At 31.9% G+C, this 21447-nt stretch overlaps 1 protein-coding gene across 2 annotated transcripts; it reads left to right on the top strand.

Moving 5' to 3' along the window:
• Positions 1 to 12994: 12994 nt before the first annotated feature.
• Positions 12995 to 20832, top strand: LOC115975088. 2 transcript variants are annotated; one of them, XM_031095743.1, is made up of 10 exons: positions 12995 to 13956; positions 14532 to 14662; positions 14780 to 14839; positions 14977 to 15066; positions 15332 to 15494; positions 16083 to 16272; positions 17075 to 17910; positions 18464 to 19078; positions 19161 to 19226; positions 20503 to 20832. In XM_031095743.1, exons 1-10 carry the CDS (start codon positions 13399 to 13401, stop codon positions 20608 to 20610), a joined length of 2817 nt encoding a protein of 938 aa, XP_030951603.1. In that variant the 5' UTR covers positions 12995 to 13398; the 3' UTR covers positions 20611 to 20832. The 2 variants fall into 2 exon arrangements, with proteins under 2 accessions (XP_030951603.1, XP_030951595.1); XM_031095735.1 differs by having other exon boundaries at positions 14777 to 14839.
• Positions 20833 to 21447: the final 615 nt, after the last annotated feature.

Raw genomic sequence — 21447 nt, 5'->3', positions numbered from 1 at the left:
AAGAAACGCTTTAACTCATATTTAATTTTTGCGACTTTTATAGGAGGTTTCCTAGTCTTGCAGTTGCAGTTAATAGGTGTCAGTTATTTAGCCGGTGATCTCTTGTCATCAGAAATTTAAGAGAAGTATCATTCCCAATATTTGCATTAATACTAAGTTCTCAATCTTCTGGAAAGAGGGGAGAATTCGGAAACAGTATTATAGCTCAATTTACATATTCTAAAATTTTCAATATAAATGTTTAGGGTTCAAACCCACCTACAGTCAATTATTGAATTATATATTATATTATATTATATATATTATTGTCTAGTTGGGTTCAAATTCCACACACCCACTTGAGAGAGAGAGGAATACCAACTCGATTAGTTGAGGTTAATCATTATTAAATAATTAGTCGCAAACTCACACAATGCGTGGAAATAGATAATTACTTTGTAATTTTGATATAAATATAATTTGTTCTCCTAAATTTATTGAAAATAATTTGCTCTATCAAAAAATTAAGATAAATGTTATATCAACAATAATTTCACAATTTTCACAATAAATCATACGTAGTATGTTGTTATTGATTGTTATTAGTTGGTAAAAAAGTAATTTTAGTGATAGGTTTAAATTAGAACCAATAACAACTTACTAACTATGACTTATTGTGAAAATGTTATAGACGTAGCACTTTACAAAAATTAAATAATTTCTAAAATTATTTTTCATCTCAATATCTCTGCAAATACAAATATATCATTCTATTATTTTTGGGTGTATTTGATTGATATTTATCCATTTTTTAGGTGGTTCATATTCCTTTAAATTACGATGTAGTGCGTTATGTTTTCCTAATTTGGGTTTTTAGTTTTAGATTTTGGATTATTCTATTTTCTTCAACAACTTGATTTTCCTTTTAGAATTTTCTCCTCTTGAATATCTAGAATACAACTAAACTTTTTAACTAAGTATTAGCTAAAACAAAAATTAAATCAAAACAATAAGAAGGAGAGAGAGGACTTATGATAGAAAACTCAATTCAATTCAATTGGTCTTCTTCATATTTTATCCAAATTCAATTTCTTCATATAGCCAAGCATACATCTTTTTGGAATTTCTCACATCCAATTGGTCTTCGTGGATTTTGAAACTTTGTCCAAACTTGGATAATCTTTCACCCTAGTCTTTCTTTTGGTTGTCTATTGCTACCTTATATAGTTTTATACACGTCCTTTGATTTCATTTTCTTTCTATTGACATCAAATTCAACAATTTTGGCAAAAAGTCTTACAGCAAAGGCATTCCATAATAATATCTAAATTTGTTACAATACAAAAAGAAAAAAAGAAAAAAGTAACATATCTTGTACTAAGTTAGGCATCTACATTCATATCACAACTAATATGTACATACAATAGAACTAATTTATGCTATGCATATACAAAGAGAATCATTTATCCATAATGGAGAATGCATTACACAAATTCACATAAAAGGTATAACATCAGTGGAAAAAAAAAAATTCATCCATGATTAATGATCACATAAACTATAGTAGTAAGACCCCATTGCGATTCTTTTAATATATTCTTCACCATGGCTTTGAAATTTTTTTGGTTGGTTTATGAGAACCAATGTTGTTGGCACCTGAGATCTCCGATGGTACATCACTAACAAAATTAATTCAGAAAACATGAAGAATATGGGTGAGAACGAAAAGAAAAAAGAAAAAAAGAAAAAAAAAAAAAAACCTTCACTTTAGAGGGACTTTCCAAATTTGCAGGAGTGAGATAGAGCAATTGCAAATATATATAGACAAAAAATCAATAGGTTTTTTTTTTTTTTTTTTTTTTTTTTGGGAATTCTAATAAAGTGGCAATTGAACAGTTTTCATAACTGCTTGATTGGGGAGAGGTAGAGTCATAAAGTTGACGGAAGTTTGAATTATTATCAAATTCGGCTTGATGGAATAATAAATGAAAAGTTAGGAAACATTAATTAAGAGATGGAGTTTTTATTTTATTTTATTTTATGTGATTGGGAAAATGTTAATTTGCAAAAGGAAAAGAAAAAGAAAAAGAAAAAGTTAGTGGCACCGATGATGTGACCACTGATATGACTTAATAGGAACGTAGCAACAATAAATGCTACGCTTCAATTTTTAAATATATAATATAGATGAAATATTGTTTTATAAATGGAAATCTCATTTTATAATTTGACTCTTGAATTATCACCTAAGGATTCTATATTGCAACTCATAATTTTATACCTCATAACAATTACTTTGACTTTGTTTTTATTTTTTAAAACTTAACCTATAAATTTTATTAAAGTAATCAACGAAAATAAATAAAACTATTTCAATGGCTGTCCTTGGAATTTAATTTTGATAATTATCTTGTACTTACTTGAGAAGATAGAATTACTAAACTAAGTTGTATTAACGGTCAAAGAATCTCACATGCCCTGTCAAAATAAATAAATAAAAGATTTTGATTATATATAATTTCTACATATATTTTGATCAGAAACATTCCAAACTTGTTTGAGAAACTTTTGAAGACACTAAATCCTTGAAAATCCAAATACCTATCATAATGGTGAATGAATCCCATCCTCAATATGAAATGGCAATTGATGAGATCAATTATAAAAACAATAAGTCTAAAGACTCGTTAAAATTCGCAATACTTTTTATAGATATTAAAATAACATATTATGATTGATATAAAATAAAAATGATGTAAGTGGTCTTAATAAAATAAAAAAAAAAAAAAGATATTATACTTATCACAATTTGACACCTCGATAAGTTGTGGGGAAAAAAATGGTAACATTGTTATCACAAATATGGACACAGGATTGAATGTGTCAGCTTTCCACTTGGTAAAAGTGAGGTGTCAAAATGAGAGACAAGGCCCTCTCATACCAAAAGAAAGAGAGAGAGAAAGGAAAGAAGAAGATATCCTTATTCCTATAAACCTAGCCAACCATTAATTAGGGCATATGTCCTTTTCCCTATACAATTCTCCTACGCTGATGTTCTAGTTGGCCACCAACTTTTTGGAAAAATAGATGGTTTCAAGTGACCTACCCTTTGTCTAAGAAGAATATTGAGAGATGCTCCAGTGGGTCTTAGACACATGTTACTATTGTAGATGGTGAAGTGAATCATCACCTTTTGATGTTGGTCCACATGATCTTCCAAAAGGATTAACACCCCTTTGGTCCCTCTATAATGATCACCAACCCTACGTTAAGAAAAAAAAAAATCTCAAACTTCATGAAATCCATTTAAAATAATCTATTAGAGGTATCTCAAGCATTTATGCTATGAAAGACCCATTACATTTGGATTTTAGTAGGATTTTTTTTTTTTTTTTGAATCGAAAATTTTTATTCAAAAACAAAATAAATTACAAGAAAAATAAATTGGTTTCCAATCTGATTACAGATACAACACAGGGAGGGTCATTACTCAAATCAAAAGAACCATATACATTATTCAATAAAGACCACTTCAACGTGTGAGCTTTGTTGTGATTTGGATTTTAGTAGGATTAATTATAATGAATATTTGAATTTTGATGCAATTATGCATGAGTGCTTGGGTTTGTTATTGGGGGTGGCCTTTCCAAATCAGAAGCTACTTGTTAGTTGTGTGAAAGCAAAGTGGATAACATCATATTACCACTAAAATATGCCCCCATGTCGTAAAACTAGAGAGTCTTCCTTACAAAGATACAAGCACACAAGGACAAGGTGGGATTTCCAAGGGGTTATACAATTAGTGATAAGTCCTCCATGACATGGCTATAATTGATCCCATATATAAATAATCTTCAAACAATCACAGTCAAAAGGTACTTTAGTCCTTGAATTTTAGTGGAATGATTAGACTATATACTCAACATGTAGATGCATGTTTTGATTTGGAGAAATATGGATGCATTAAATACATTTATAATATATGCACTTAGTTTTTCACTAGATGAAAAGGATTTGTCATCCTGTTGATGTGGCAAGATCTAGGCGGTCGATCATTGATGGATCAGGATAACCACATGAATCACACCATAACCCATGTCATTTTCTTAATTAATTAGCAGTTTGCTTAAACTTCAATTTTTTATTTTTTATTTAAATATGATAAAGATCACACTCTGTATGACAAAGAAGTATAGGGCTAGAACGTATGCCATGTGCCATGTATGATTACTTTCTTGGATTTGGCTCCTCTGGACTTCAAGATGGGAAGCTAATAATGAGTTTGGCCAATCTTAGATCATAAAAGGTAAATACATGTTGAATTATCATGATGAGATTTTAGTTTTATACCAAAATTACTTGCTTTTTATTAATTAAAGAAAAAAAATAATAAGTATGATATTATTGACCTAAGTTTGGCCAATAACATGGCTAAATCATAAAAGGTAAATACATGTTGAATTATCATGATGAGATTTTAGTTTTATACCAAAATTACTTGCTTTTTATTAATTAAAGAAAAAAAATAATAAGTATGATATTATTGACCTAATTTCAGCTATTAACATGGCTAAACTCTACTTGGAGTTGTAATGAAATTCAAAAAGAGCTAAACATGATTTTGATTTATTATTTATTTAATACAAATTGACAAAAAAAATCAATTCTTTAGAACATGTTGTCAATGATGCTTTCCAATTCTAGGTTCCATGCCTTATTTTGTTCTCATTTTTAACTGAGCACGACTGAGACAAACCAAGGTTATCGATTCCGTACCGTACCGGCCGGTACGGTCGGAACATACCGTACCGGCCAGCAATCCAATACGCTCGACCCCCTGTTTCATACCGGAAAAAATACCGGCCGTATCGGCCAATTTCGGGCAATACTGGCCGGTACCGGTATGCCAGTACAGAAAAAGTTTTTTTTTTTTTTTTTTTTAAGTTTTGTAATTTTTGAATTTTTATTAGGACAGAATGGTAACTTATTTGCATTAACTTATTAGTATTATTTGTTTTCTTAGTATGCAATGGTAACTTTTAAGCTTTCTATTTTATTTTTTTATTTTTTTCCCCTTTTAATTGATACTAAAGTCTAAAACCATGAATAATTAGTTCTGAATTGAGGAAATGTTTTATGGTAAACTTTTATATTTATTATAATATATATATATACACAGACACATACATACATACATATATATTTATTTATTTATTTATTTATAAATATAAAAAATAGCGGTAAACCTGAAACGGTACATCGGTATTAACCAGTATCCGAAATATATCGTACCGGTGGCCAAACCAGTACGGTATTAACAAACCCAATAAAGAACAAAACTAAGGTAGAAGTAGAAGACAATACATTTTATGCTACATTATTTAATGCAAGAAAATCATATGGCTGAATTTAATTGGATAATCTAATATATAGTATCTAAGGAGTACTATATTTTGTCAGGGAGATAAATACTTTGGGAAATTTCCTTGAATAATTAATATAATATATAGAAATACATTTTAATTCAAAAAGCCTAAGCCCCATTGGGTATGTAGTCTTTTTTTTTTTTTTTTTTTTTTTGAGAAACAAATACACACACACACACAAGGGAGAGGGAAAGGGTTTTAATACAAAAGCACACTACAACTCCACTCAAATTAAAGTCATGGTAACTTTTAAGGGAAGGTAGGACAAGTTATACTACACACAACACACTCTCTTAAGCCAATGTGGGACAATTACCCATTCTTTTTTTGAGAAACAAACACACACAAGGGAGAGGGAAAGGGGTTCTGACACAAAAGTACACCACAACTCCACTCAAAAGTCATGGTAACTTTTAAGTGAGGGTGAGGTAAGTTATACTACACACAACACACTCTCTTAAGCAATGTGGGCCAATTACCAATTCTTTTTTTGAGAAACAAACACACACACACACACAAGGGAGAGGGAAAGGGATTCTAACACAAAGGCACACCACAACTCCACTCAAAAGCCATGGTAACTTTTAAGGGAGGGTGGGGCAAGTTATACTACACACAACACTCTCTCTTAAGCAATGTGGGATAATTACCCAATGTGAGACTTCACTCACATGTGTATACCCAACATATTTAAGTTTATCATAAATAAAAAAGCATATAAGTGCTAAACTTATCTCAAAGGGATTACCTTTTCTTTTTCTTTTTTTATTAAAAGACTATGAAATTCATTCTAAATAAAAGTAGTAAATATATTATGAAGAATAGCTTGTTCTAAAAAAATAAGAACTCTTTTCATTCCAAGCTGAAAAGTCATTAGTGCCTAAAAGTCATTATCTCCAAGGGAGTACTTTGTTAATATATAACATATTCAATGACAGTTTGAAGATTGAACACGCATCTTATTTATAGTGAATTTGCTCATTACTCAATATGAATATGTGGCTCATTCATCATTATAGTTATATGATTGAATTTATTTAAAGAACTTAAGGCACAACATATAAGAAATTATATCTAATTTTTGTTCAATTACAACACATAAAGAATTATACCAAATAAATAAAAATGCTTTTTGATCAATACAATACATAGTGGTGGGATAGAGGAGCTGGGAGAAAGATGATGGCTGAGCAAAAAACATTGGGGCGAGGGAGGGGGAGGGCACAAAGGATATTCATTTTCTACCATTTTAGTATAACTAGCATAGGGACCACGCGATGCACGGATAATGCTTTAATTGCCATGTGAAAGATTATATAAAATGTTCCAAATATGTTAAAGAAATAACATGAAGTAATGTCGCGAAAACATGAATAAGTTTTTATTGAATTAAAGTAATACGAAATTAAGGGAATAAATAATTTTTTTTTAATCTCAAGAGGATAAAGAAATAGAGTATGCCATAGAAATTAGTTGAAGTAATGATTTTATCATGAAAAGTGAAAATTTAAAATTGTACACATATGTCCATTACAATTTTTAACTTAAAGTAAAGAGAAATTAAAGGATTAAAGAAAAATGTAAAAATATTGTAATTTGAATAATGATAAAATTATTTTAATCAATTTCATATTATTGATGTTTATTTTATGGTGTAATTGTGCCACATGGCAGAACCTTATGGTATTCCACACGAGATTTTTGTTTTGTTATTTTAGTTTTTGTTTTTTCATTTAACAATTTATAGTTTCTGCGGGAGGACTTTCGTCTCGGCCCCCAATCAGGTATTGTTTGCTTTGGGATGGGCAAGGATCGACCTACGTCCCACCTGCACGAATTTGCTCAATCCCACATCGAGGAGAGATGTCTCCTGATCACACACACTACAGTGCACCCTTTCTTAGGTCAAAGACTTATAAGGCAAGGGTGGGAGGCATCTCTCCCCGATGTAGGATTGAGCAAATTCGTGTGGGTGGGACGTAGGTTGATCGTTGCCCATCCCAAAGCGAACAATACCTGATTGGGGGCCGAGACGAAAGTCCTCCTACAGTTTCTAAAAAAAACTATTTATATATAATTAGTGCACGCCTATAAATAATTAATATGTGCATTTAACCCATTGACACATTCAATGAACTAATATTTTGACATAAATATAATCCTTGTTGAGGTGGAAGCCTAAATGAAGAATATGTCACTTGGCAGAATCCCATATACTCCTACATAAAATTTTTATTTTTATATATAGATTGATTGATGATTGATGATTGATTGATTTTTCATTGACTTTAAAAACATTTTTCATTAACCCGAATTTATTTGATTTCACCAAATATTGGATAATAGGAAAAACATTTTATATACCTATGCTCTCTATATAAAGGCACAATAGGTAATAAAATAAAACATTCATGGGACACCAATGAACTATTAGTTTAATTGTTACCTCATGGTATCTTAAATCCCAATGTCTAGGGCTCAATCCCCCCACCCACCCTCAACTTAATATGGAAAAAAAAAATTCTCAATCCTTTTATCCCTAATAGCTTTTAACAGTATTGTCTAATAACTATCCAATTATAATTATTTAAAAAAAAATAAAAATAGCTCTAAAAATCTGATATGTTTAGTATATTGTGATTTGTTAGGAATATACTAAACAAGAATAGAATCCTAAATTTCTATTTCACGTAACATGATTTTATTATAAAATGGAGTTCTATTTCATTCAAATATCCTAAAATACCCTTTATAGAATAATATTTTTACTTTCTATGGGTCTTGTTTAACAATCAATTATATATAAATTATTCTTCTCAAAAAAATTATATATTTAAATTATTTGCTTTTGTTCAAAATTGCTCTCTATAAATATTAAATGAAAAACCAACAGCATCTGCCCTAAAGAATAAACTTTAATAAATAACAAATTCACCTTCTTGAGAAAAATGATAATATATAAAACAAGCTGGATTTCTTAATACAATAAAAAAAATATCATACATGTTTTTTTAAAAAATTTAATACATCTTTTAAATTAAAATTAATACATAAAACATGAGTTTGTAATTTATTTTTTATTATTATTAATTTTATACTATAATATAAGTTGATTTACCTTACTTAAGAAAATGCTCTTACGGACCTATTAGTAAGAAATAACTATTTCTCATTTTAAAGGAATGAGAACTTAACAAAACAAATGAATAGCAATTATAAAGCAATGGTTCCATTCATGAATCTATTATTGCGTATCACACTTGCCTTTGTTTTATATTCATAAGTCATAACGTGCCCTTTTTTGATAGTCAATTAGTCATAACGTGCCCTTGAACTTTGGAAAAGTGGACACATAAACTAACGTTTTCTTTGCTTTCACGATTTCACTAGGGCTATTCTTTCAAAAGCATTACATAACAAAAAAAAAAATTGTCCTTATCTCTTTTTTATTAAACCAATCATTTCTTACTCAGCTACCAAAAACCTAAAAAGTGAAAGTTAATAGATGTCTTAATCGCATTAGGCTAAAAAATATTTTTAGAAAATTTTTATGAAAAAATTAATTAATTTTTTTCATATAAGTGACACCACTTTTTTACAATAGTTTATTAATAATTGCTCTAAGGGTAACAATTATCAAAGACAAAAGAAGCCAATAATTCTCAATCCTTTTAACTCGGACACTCCGTTGAACTTACATTTGAAGACAATTTACGTAGCATAGAACTTCATGCATGTGTCTCATGGAGATTCACATTGACATAATTCCAATTTAACTTGTAGGTACAAATATAATTTGATTGGATTAGTGGAGATTCATTTGCCATGTCACATCGAAATTTGTGGCGTTGCACACGGAGGTGTGTATATATATATATATATATATATATATATATATATATAAAAAGTACAGTACTTAAATACTGTTCTTAGATTTGTCTTTTAAGATTTTGTTATGTGAATTTTTTCTTATGAGATAGAAGTGTATTTTTTAGTTAAGGAACATCACTTAAGGTACTGTATCTAAATTTATAAAAGTACAATACTTAGAGCACTCACAGCAATGGAGCTAAATAGCTATATAGCTATTTTAGCTCCACCAAAACACCAAAAATAGCCACACAGCAGTGGAGCTAAACTTATTTTTTTTAGCTTCATTGCTACAGTGCACATCTATCTATAGATGTGCACTGTAGCTAAGAGCTAAAAATAATAATAATTTTTTATTCCTCCAACTGAATTAAAATATTATTTTTTCCTTTTTTTTTTTCTTTTTCTTTTCTTCTCAGAACTCTCACTATCTCTCAACTCTCTCTCTCAACTTTCAGACCTCTCATGTCGTCGACACACTCCACCACAGACCCAGCTCCGACCACGACAACCCCCACCACCACATCAGTCACAAATCCAATCACACCCACACTCATCAAACCCACCACCACGGCAACCCCCACCACCACCACCACATTAGTCATAAATCCAACCACACCCACACTCATCAAACCCACCACTACCAAGAAAAAAAAAAAAAAAAAAAAAAACCATGAACCAGAGGTTGATAGAGGCGTGGTGGTGGACCTAGTGGCATTGCTTTAGTTGGGCTGAGCGGAACTGAAGCTTGGTTGGACAAAGAAATAAAGAGAGAACCGTTGAAAAATGGAGAAGGAGATGAGGAGAAAAAGTAACAAAAAGATAAAACAATAAAAAATAAGAAATGGTTGAAAGTTAAAATGTGTGGATGAGATAAGAGGAGTATGCGTGTGGAGGAGAAAAACAAAGAGGAAAAAAAAGGGAGAAGAAAGAAACGTGTATTTGGATGAAAAAATAAGATAATGGGAAAAATAAGATAAAGAATAATAAGAAATTAAAATTAAGAAATGTTACCATAATATTTTTGTAATAAATTTTTAGTGGTAGGTTATTACAATCTAATATTGGTGAGAAAAAAAATAATTATTTTGATGGTGGCGGTTGCGGTGGTGGTTGTGGTTGTGACAGTGGTGGTGGTAGTGGTTGTGATTGTTGTTTATTGTAAAGAATATATTATTTTATCATGTGGCGACAGTGGCAGCGGCAAAGGAGGTAGAAGAGTCGGCAGCGGCGGTGGTGGCATTGGCAGCGGAAGAGCCAGTGGCAATGGCGGTGGTGGCAATAGTGGCAGCGGTAGCGATTACGGTGGAAGAGTTGGTGGTGGCGGCGGTAGTGGCAACGATAGTGGTTGCAGGTGGTTGTGATTATTGTTTATTGTAGTAGATATATTATTTTATTGTAGTGGATATATTATTTTATTGTAGTGGATATATTATTTTATTGTGATATTTATATTATTTTATTGTGTTAAAAGCTAAAATAGATCCACTGCTACAGCATGTGAGTAGGTAAAATAGATAAAATAACTTTTTGTGGTGCTAAATAGCTATATTTTTAGCTCTACTGCTGTGGATGCTCTTAAGTACTATTCTTAGATTTACCTTTTAAGATTTTGCTATGTGAATTTTTTCTCATGAGATGGAAGTGTATTTTTTAGTTAAGGAACATCACTTAAGGTATTGCATCTAAATTTTGTTTATATATATATATATATATATTTATTTATTTATTTATTTATTTATTTATTTTCAACTTGTATAAAATAAATTAAAGCTTGAAGACTTGAAGTGTTTATATAAAATTAACTAGTTTCAGGGTAAAACAATAATTGAGGGGACAAAATATAAAATACCCTTTCTTTTATAAAATACTTTCAACATATATATAAAATAGCTACCTTCACTAATACGTTTAGTATGAACTCTGAAAGACACATGAGGCCAATTATTAGTCTGTACCAATTATAAGAAGAAATTAGAATCTTGAGAGCCACATAAAAAAATAAAAGCAAGATTCTTTCAGCCGACTTACATGCCTTACCTCAAGATTCTTTTCGCTGATCGATGTGCATGAACTAAAGATTCCAAGGCCCCCCATTTTTGTCCTATCAAGCATATGGGTCCTACTTTGATGTGGGATGGAGCCGATCGAAGATTGATTTATAGAAAGATGTCCTCGTGTACTCGTTAAGAAATCTTCAAATATTTTACATGTATTAAGAAGCAGTAAAACCTAATAAACAGGAAACCTATAGACTAATCGATACATATCGATTGTCTATATTATAGAATTTAACTTTAACAAATACTCTAAGACACTTATTAATTGGATCCTTGATTATTGTTTATTAAGAAAAGTCAATAAATCAAAATCAAATTAATTATTAAGTATATATTTATGGTCATATGTGGGCCATGGTAGATGGTAGATCCATAAAAATACAACATAAATTATATACGCTCAAATAAATTAAGCATAAAATAAAATATAAAAATGAATATCATCCACCACTAGTGATATCTCTCTCATTTATTAATGACTTTATAAAAAGGTTACCAGTGACATCTTACCTCAGCTGATATTTTTCAAAGCAAACCGCAAAGTCAATCACCTGACTGACTAAATATTTTGTTTTAAAGTAAAAAATTATTTTGCTAAGTAAATTTACAAGGACAGAAGAAAAGAGTGACGAAAGAGTGATATGTTACTGACGCAATCTATTACTATTTAACGAGAGAGAAAGTTGTGATAGGTGGACAATAATTTTGGATTTATGGAACCATCGATTTTATCGTCCATTAAACTTATCATCTAAATAAGTTGGGAATAAATCTACTTCATTAGCCCTATTTTAAAACATAAAACTCATTCCAAATTCTTAAAGTAATTTATCTAAGTAAAAACTTTTTTTTAGAAGAATCTAAGTAAAAACTTTAATCGTTAGAATCTCATTCCATCTATTTTATACGTGTTTTTTCTTTTAAGTATAAACTCTAAAAAAAAAAAAAAAAAAAAAAAAAAAAAACTCTATTTACATCATAATAATCTTTAGTGTAAATTACTTTTTAAACCATAGAGTTTTTAATGTGTTTCATTTAAACCATAAACTTTTAAAATATTTCATTTAAATATCAAAATTTCTATAAAAAAATTCATTTAAACGTTACAGTTTTTGATAAGTTTCATTTAAACTTCACAGTTTGAAATAAATTTCATTTAAACTAGTTGGTCATGTGATGTTTAATAGGTTAACCAAAAAAAAAAAAAAAATGTGATAGAAGGTATGAGTTAAACATTTCTTGAAACTTTGAGGTTTAAATGAAATATTTTGAAATTTTCAAGTTTAAATAAAATGTTCCTAATATTTAATTAGTCAACACAAAACATGGAGTTAAGTTGCCAAGGGCCCACACCTAACATTTGATAAGCCTCCCAATGATCTAATGGCTGCAATCATCAATACATTCTATGTATCAATAGGATTTCACCTGAATGCAACACATTGAAACTGGAAAGCTTTACCTCTTGATGGAGACAATGCAAGAATTTCAATAAAAAATGACTCTCAATCTAGAATACCAAAGAAATATGTAATAAATAATAAATAGATAATTGACATAAAGTCATTAGAATTAGGTAAATCACAACCAGCATTCAGAAAAAGAAGGAAAAACGATGTTATAGTAAATAAAGGTGTTAAACTGCCCTATCAAGAAGTCTTTCACTACTCAGGTATTCTTGCAGTTGGAGTTGACAAACTCATAGGCTCTGCCACAAAATTAGTTATTATCTAAAAACCTGTACCTGCACTAACTACCCACCTTCAGCCTTCCCCATATGGACCCCCAATAGGCCATAGCATCCTCTCAATCTCTCTCATGGCCCTGAGTAAGAGAACTTTGTTTTTCTAAATGCGATAGTAAATAGTTCTTTGAAGTTTGAGCCTTATTGTATTACCCCTTTTCTGCTATGGTCCATATGATATGGGGCACCACAAAAGGTCACGTATATACAAACCCAACCAAACTTTGTACTTGACAAAATCTACATGTAAACATGTCCTAGTTTTTTTCTTGAAGAGTTTCTGATATGTCTGGTCTTCACCAGGTTCTCCAGTGCCACCATGTCCATATTCCCTTTCATGTTTTTCATCCAGGTCCTTTTGTCAGTGACCTGTTTTGTGGTTCTTGCTTATGCTTCATGGTGTCCTTATCATTTTGTTCAACAAACCAATCAACAGTTTGAGCAGAAAACTGATAGGTTCTGGGAGTTTAATGAGCAAACCAACAATTGGGTTGAAGTAGAACTGCCTCATGATCTAGTCTCTTGTGTAAATGATAACTGTACTAAAGTGGGGTCGATTAGTTCAACAACAAAGAAGAACAATGATCACTTAGAAAAAAAGCATGATGTTCCTGAACAAAGGGAGAGTTTGAAAAAGAAGGATGAGGAGAATTCTGATATGGTTCTGCCTCTGAGAAAGAGAATTTCATTGACTAGAATGTCTGAGACATCCGTTTGGGTCACTGGTGAAAGTGGCTCTATCTACGAGAGGTTTTGGAATGGAGTGCAGTGGGTGATTGCTCCCCACGATTTACCAGTATTTGCAGGTCATGCAGTCTGTGTGTTTATTGTCAATCAGACAATTCTTGCTCTATCTGAAGCAGGAATTCTGTATCAGGTATTTTAAATTTATAATGCATCAGTTGTCTCAAAAATTTATAGCAGATAACATATCAACATCATTGTATCGATTCTCTCTCTCTCTCTTTTCTGGGTTGGTTTTGTAGGGTTGATTCGTAATTTTTAAATATACACATATTTATTTCCTAGTTCTTCTCAATAAACTTTCTCATATTATTGTTGGGTGGGAGAGGAGTGCATTTCCAGACATGTAGAGTAGTAAAACTTGATCAGATGATACTTGGAAGCTGAAATTTCCCCTTCTATTAGCGTTTTCAGTTTGATAGGTAGACAGACTTATTATCAGAGACCATCAGATTTTATAGCTATGTTATATTAAAGTTTTCATATCAGTGTAAGGTTTCAAATCAGAACAGAGTTAAACCAGGACATTTCATAAAAAATAAAAATAAACATTTTTAAAACAAAAATTTAAACAAATAAAATTTTGGCACTTTTTGACTCAGATTAAAACAGTTTGATAGATGGAAATGGAATTACCTATCTTTTTCTGGAGCAGCTAGAGTATCCTTGTTGATTGTATAAGCTAATTTATTCTTTTGTCGTTTTCAGATGCAACTCAGTGAGAACTCACAGCCAGTTTGGGTAGAGTTCACACCTATAGTAAATCAAAGCATAGATAGAGAAGGGGAACAAAGTTCTGAGATATTAATAAAGTCTGGTGCTGTGTCATATGATGGAGTGTAAGTGCATCAACTTATATTTTATGAGTAGATTGTACATAAATTTTGTCACTGCAAGAAACTTGTCAAGTCGATCCTCCAAATAACTCCTTGGTTTTGATTGCTTCCTGTCAGCAGTGTTTATTTCTGCACAAGGAATGGGACACTGTTAGAACTTAGTGAGGTTGAGCCTCCAAGGTAAGAGTTACATACGTATATGATTGAAGCTATATAGCTAATGATAGTGCCTTAAATTTTAGTCTCTATTTATAATGTAGATTCCGATGGGGAGACTCTAATTTCACTTGGACGTTTGTGCTATAAACGGAGAACAGATGGGTTAATCATGGTCAACCACCTGGCGCAAATGTTGCAGCAATAGCTGATGCTGCTACTGTGAGAACAGAAGTAGTGTATACCATAAGGTGTGATCTCTGACTCCCTCACCCAGGTGCATCTCCATATATAGATAAAGTATCAACACAACATCAAATCAACAAATATCTTAATCCCAATTCATGTTCTTAGCCAATTCAAAGAATTACCAAAGTGAAAATCAATATTCAAATAATTACTATATGAAATTAGGCTAACTTGGAAATTGTTAACTACTGGTGTTACAAGTAACCGTTTACATTGCTAGAGAGCTTTATTATCATATTAAGCTAAACATGTAATTGCACAATGCAGTTCCATAGGAGATCTTTATGAATATGATAGGAACTCAAAACCATCATGGAAGAAGCATATATGGAGAGGAGCAGCTCAAGATGCTTCTCTAATTCCATCAATGGGGTATACTTTATATGGCTTGAGTGGAGATTATTCAATATCCTTGTTTCTCTTAACCAAGGTACTTTTTCTGCAAGCATCTGTTAACTGAAGCAAATAGTGATAATCTATATTCAGCATTAGAGCATACCAAAAGGATGAAAAGTGTTATTATGATTGGAAGAATGATAAAAAAGAACAACCCCTCATCCCGCCCCCACCCCCACAGAAGGAAAAGACATGCATGTGCACACGCGCACAAACAAAAATACATCAGGAGACAAAATTCAGCAGCCAGTGGTAGAGATAATATCTAGGCTGATGAAGTGAATAATATAAATTAAAAAAGAAAAAGGGAATAACTCAAGATCCATGCAGTTAGTATTAAAGTTATGACTGATGCCGCATGAATTTTGTGTCCTGGGACAAAATTTGCAGACTCCTTGAATTTTTGAAGGTTCATATAAAGAACATGTTATACAATGAACTGCATCCACTATACTATAAGCTACAAGAGTCCTCTGTTTGCCACGGCTAGCAAATTCTGTCTAATTGTGTTATATATATCAATAAAGGCTATTTTTACATGCATGGATCTCCTTGTAGACCTAAAGTTACATTTTCTTTTCAAAACTTAACAGAATCCATTGACAAGATTTTGCATATACAGGGTGGTAGTTTGGTAGAGAGACGACTAAATCAAAGGAAGTGGAAATGGGTAGTCCATGGAAGTCCAAAAGGTCAGCACCTGACATCTATCACACCAGTTCTGCAAGATGAGCTAAATGATAAGTTCTTCTCATTGTTTCTCACCACATCTTCTGGATCCATTTATGAATATCAAATACCAAAACAATCAGGTGAGTCAAGCAGGCATTATGAGGAAACTAATTGTTTAATTTCAGTTAATTATATAACTTTGGAAGCAGTTTCCCAATTTGAATTTTACAGGAACAAGCATCTTACCTGCTAAAGCCTTTGTTCACCATCTATAGCCTTAATTGAAAATGATGATTTGAGAATCCAAATTGCATATTTCAACATTTTCACACACACCAAAACATTAAAAACAATTACCCTCCATTAAGGTCACATCTGAAAGAAGTTTAGGAATAGTCTTCTAATTTTTTCTCACAAAATTAATGGATATTCTTGAAGTAATTAGTAGGCAAAGCAGGTGCAGTCTGCCCCTTTAGAAAAGCTAAAATGGTCCACTAGAGGTTGCAAGGAGGCAGTACAGTATATATCAGTCCCAAAGTAAAGTAATTTGAGTGGAAAAAACTAAAGCAATATACATTGAAGTAGCTTTTTATACACAGATTATATTTAATCATTTTTTTTGCTTGACTAGAAAAAATTGTGTAGGGAGGAAAGCAGTTTGAAGTAACCACAATTCAGTTTCACAATTTTTTTGACAGAAAAGGAGTAACTCAGTTCTTACTTTGGAAAAAACTTCGTTAGCCTCATTTTTCATAATATAATCAAATTAAATTCCTAGTCGTCTCTCTACCAAACTACATTTTTCTCTAACGACTATGAAGTCATAATTCTCTTGTCATAATGTACATGAGTTATGGGTAGCTACAGGAGAATCCAACAAATTTTTATTGATAGAAAACTTAGGAATTCATCCTAAATGTAAAATGCCTCACATGAATACAGGTATTGCTCAAGAGAATCAAATTCCAGATGCATGGGTTAGTCATATGCATCCCCTACATGCAAAAGCTGCAAGAGGTATTGCTGGCCTACAATTTTATCCTGGCAAGATACTGTTCCCACTGGATGATGGAAGACTTGCAGAATTGCATCTACCAGGCCTAGGTGGTGAAAATTCAGGGCCAACATATCAAGTTAATTTTCGAAGAAAAGCATCAACTAAATATATATGGTCAATAATTGATGCCCCAGAGACTGAAGGATGGAATGCTGAGTATTGCACAGAACATCGTGGACCAACAAATTGCATCACAGGTGTAAAAGATGATTCAAATGGTATAGGATTTATGAGACCAATGACAAGAAGGCGGAAGGGAACCCAAGAACAAGCTTACTTACCTTCAGGTACATCAGTTAGTGAGCCAATAAAAGCTATTGATGAATATACTTTCCCAGTCAATTGGATCAACACAAACTTCCGTCTAAGAGTGATGCATGGAGGCAGATCATTTTTCCTCATAACAGATGGTGGTTTGACTTTCGAATATCTTTATACTGAAAATGTATGGCTGTGGCTGAGACATGATCACACAACAGCTATCAAAGGTGCACTAGGAAATTACAATGGAAGTTTATATGTTGTTGACACATATGGCAGTTTGCTTATTAGGGAAAGGAGCAGCAATGACTTGGCGTGGATAAATTGTACTGCTTTGAGGAAAGGAAGGCAAGTTATTGGAGGCCCTCCATGGGATGTAATGCCAGGTAGAACTATGAGAGTAACAGCAGAAGATGCACTGTTCTTTGTGAGCAAAACAGGAAGATTATTACAGTTCACAGTAAGTTAAAAGAACCACCATATGAGTGCATATATCGATTCAATTACTTAAAACCATTGAAAATATAATAATTATCATAATAGTAAATAAAATTTTGACAATTCTTCCCCTATTTTGGTAGACAGCTCTTCAGAACATTAAAATAAATCCAAGAAATATACAAAGGATATCAATTTATTATTTAATTCACTTTTCTCATCCCATTTTGACCACATCACATACATATCCATGACATCTAGAGCAATCCTTCACCATAATTAACATTGCAAGTGCCGCGTAGTTATTTTACCAATGTTAGTATCACATTTGAAAATAACTTATAGTCAGTATCAATTAAATCATCATCCATATATATGATACTGTATAAGATCAGGGCAAACAAGTATTAGCAGTGACCTTGATAGAAAATGTAGAATCATACAATTAACTGGAGAACTATTCTTCAAACTACAGAAACAGTGCTAAATGCTACATAAGCCAAAAATATTGACAAGGCTTCTCAAATGATATTACAAATGGAGATGACTGACTGATAACCAAAATCATTCTGTAGGTTGCCCTGAGGAAATTTAAATGGAAAGATTGCCGAAACCCTCCAAACACCAAAGTTGCATCTATAGTAGATCAGGAAATGTTCAGGGAAAATATAGTGTTTGTAGTTGGAAGGAACGGTCGGCTATATCAGTATAACAAAGCGACTGAATTGTGGCATGATCATTACCAGTCTCAGCATTTGACTCTATCAAGATTTCCCGGAACTGCTATGAGGTCATCGTCACTATCACTTGCAGGCTCACTTTTCATGCTTTCAGAAGATGGTGGACTAGTTGAATATCATTGGAATACATTCGATGGCTGGAATTGGGTGGAGCATGGAACTCCATATAAAGGTGTGACCTTGGTTGGCTCACCTGGCCCATGCTTTGAAGGTAATCAACTGTTTTTAATTGGTTCAGATGGAAAAGTATATCTGAGGTATATGGATCAAATGACATGGAAATGGAAAAGTCTTGGATTTCCATATATGGGAAATAATGTTGTTGAGAATCAAAGACAAGAGGAAGGCAATGACAGGAAGGAAGAAATTTGTGTTGACGAAGATCTTGCAGCTAGCTTGGAGATGAATTCAGAAACCCTGAATGATCTTAGCAGTTACTGTGACCCAAAGGTAAGTTGTTAATATCAAACTGCACTAATTGCTAGTATATCATTGAACTAATATTAATGGTGAGGATTGTCAACATATGCAGGTGGCATCTACTCGACCAATTTTTTTTACTGAAGATTCAGTAATCTTTGAGCTAAGAGATGGAAGAGTAAGCAATCATTATCTTATATTGATTACTATATTTCATTTCCTAATAGCGAATCCAAGCAACATTAGTTAAATCCAACTCCTTCCGGATAGGTCTCAAGCTCTGTACATAGACATACAGTTTATACAAATTGAGATGGATTTTAGTACAAAGCTATGCGATATTATCCAACAAAGATGAACTTTATAAAATCACATAAATCTTGTGAAGAGAAATCTAAATTTTCTTAATTAACATTCAAATCAAATCAAATGAGCCCTAATGACAACTACTTTGGTTCATATTTTATCCAGAGTTTCTTTATTCACAGTTAAACACAACTGCACCTATAGGGGATTCAACCATGACTTTCTACCCCTTGTTTACTGGTGGGAGGAGATAGTTATTTGGTCCAATGACCACGTGCACTGTTAGAAGAATGGTTAACTGATAAATTCACCATTTCCCAAAAGCTTTTGGGACAATAGATAGTTTAACAAGCAAGTGGTCCTAAGTTTGAACCATATCGTCACCCTTCCTCCCATGTAAAAAATTAAAAATTCCATGTTTTAAATTCACCATTTCCAAAAAAAACTTAAGCTTTTGGGACAAAGTGGTAGTTTAATATGTTCAACTAAGGTCAACTAAATGAATCCTTTTAAACCATTTTGATTTACCTAGTTGCATATCCTCATTTATATTCTTAGCTATTATGTCTTTTCTCACTGCTCAGCCACCAACTTTTGGTATTTTTCTTGTTTATTGTGAGCACTTCCAACCTGACTTAAGTCACTTCTAAATGATACATTTACAAGTCCTGAAAGTTGCTTACCACATAGGTGATTCTCCCTCATCTAGTTTCCTTTGGTTCTATTTCTATCTTTTCATTACCAGTCAGTCTTGTTTTGGCTACACTCTTTGTTTGAGGCTGTTGTCTTTGCTGCCCAACATTCTGCACCATAGAGCAGTGGTGGCCTAAAATTTCTTCTCAAAGATTTATAGGATATCCATTTCCACTTCATTCAACCTATTCAATCTCTTCCATATGGAAGCTTCCCAAAATGTCATCAATTTTTATTTTGGTGCCAAGTTATATTGAAATTTTATTTCAAATATTATGTCTTATTTAAACATCTATTCCTTCTATGAACATTTCATGCTTCTTTTAGTCATTTACAGCTTCTAAATTTTGAAAAGAGTTTTCATGGAATGCATCACTAATAGGAACAACTGAAACCACAACCTGAAAACAACAGATGAGAATCAGACTATTGCTAATATTGTTATGTCATGGCAGCTAGCAGAAATGCAACGAATGGAGGGCACACATTGGGTATGGTCTCGTACCATTGGCACACCAACAAGCTTCTGCATGGAAAATTATTGGACTGCTCCAGCATCATGAAACAAAACACAATCTTTTTTTTTTTACTTAGAAAGAACATGATGGTAGTCATGGTACAAACTACACATCTACAGCATTCTTCAGTTAGCACAGAGGAGTCATTCTGAACAAGCAGTATACCCTTTTTTTTCATTCATGGAGAAAGTAGGATTCAACCACTTATACAAAGTGAAAAAGCATAATGATGTAAACTTTTCTTGATTACATCAACAATCAAAATAATGCACTTGTTAAAAAAATAATGGCATTTTTTTTTTTGGTGGTAATTATCATGACAAGGTACCGAGTGAAAACTAGTTTTAGTAACATGATCAACGTTTCCAAACTCAATCAAAAACGTCTCAAAAAGAGTGAACATAGATATACTTGAATTTGAATATCCCAAGATGGCAGCATATGCTTGACTTTCCTTTTACAATTTTTTTTTTTTTTTCTAAAAATTCCTTTCCTAATTTTTCTGCTTTTTTTTTTATCACATTTTTTAAGATAATTTTTTAATTTTCAAATTAATAATTAATTCAATATTTAATATTTTTCCTGATGGTTCCTTATTGATTATATTAAGACATCGCTTTATATCTTTATTATTTAATCAATTAGATGAGATTATACTATTACATTGTTATACATTTTATCCTTTGTTTTAGCTAGCTTATGAAGTAACTATAAATTTTTTTGGAACTCTTGGCCCATTTGGAGTTTTTACAACACCGAGCACTAGCATTGAAAAATGCTATGCTATATTATTATACCATCCCAAAAAACCACTTTATTACTTATACCATCCCATTTTACAATACCTCTCACATCCTAAAACTCTATTTTTATTAAAATATT

Source organism: Quercus lobata, chromosome 1, assembly GCF_001633185.2.
Source record: "Quercus lobata isolate SW786 chromosome 1, ValleyOak3.0 Primary Assembly, whole genome shotgun sequence".
Taxonomy (NCBI): Eukaryota; Viridiplantae; Streptophyta; class Magnoliopsida; order Fagales; family Fagaceae; genus Quercus; species Quercus lobata.
This window is presented reverse-complemented; position numbering and strand designations above follow the sequence as displayed.

What these genes read in the sequence shown, in the direction of transcription:
- LOC115975088 (XM_031095735.1), top strand. Translation starts at nt 13,399, where the DNA reads ATGTCCATATTCCCTTTCATGTTTTTCATCCAGGTCCTTTTGTCAGTG. An exon ending in AGTGAGGTTGAGCCTCCAAG is followed by an intron (nt 14,840 to 14,976) that starts GTAAGAGTTACA and finishes AACGGAGAACAG; the next exon opens with ATGGGTTAATCATGGTCAAC. An exon ending in GAAGATTATTACAGTTCACA is followed by an intron (nt 17,911 to 18,463) that starts GTAAGTTAAAAG and finishes ATCATTCTGTAG; the next exon opens with GTTGCCCTGAGGAAATTTAA.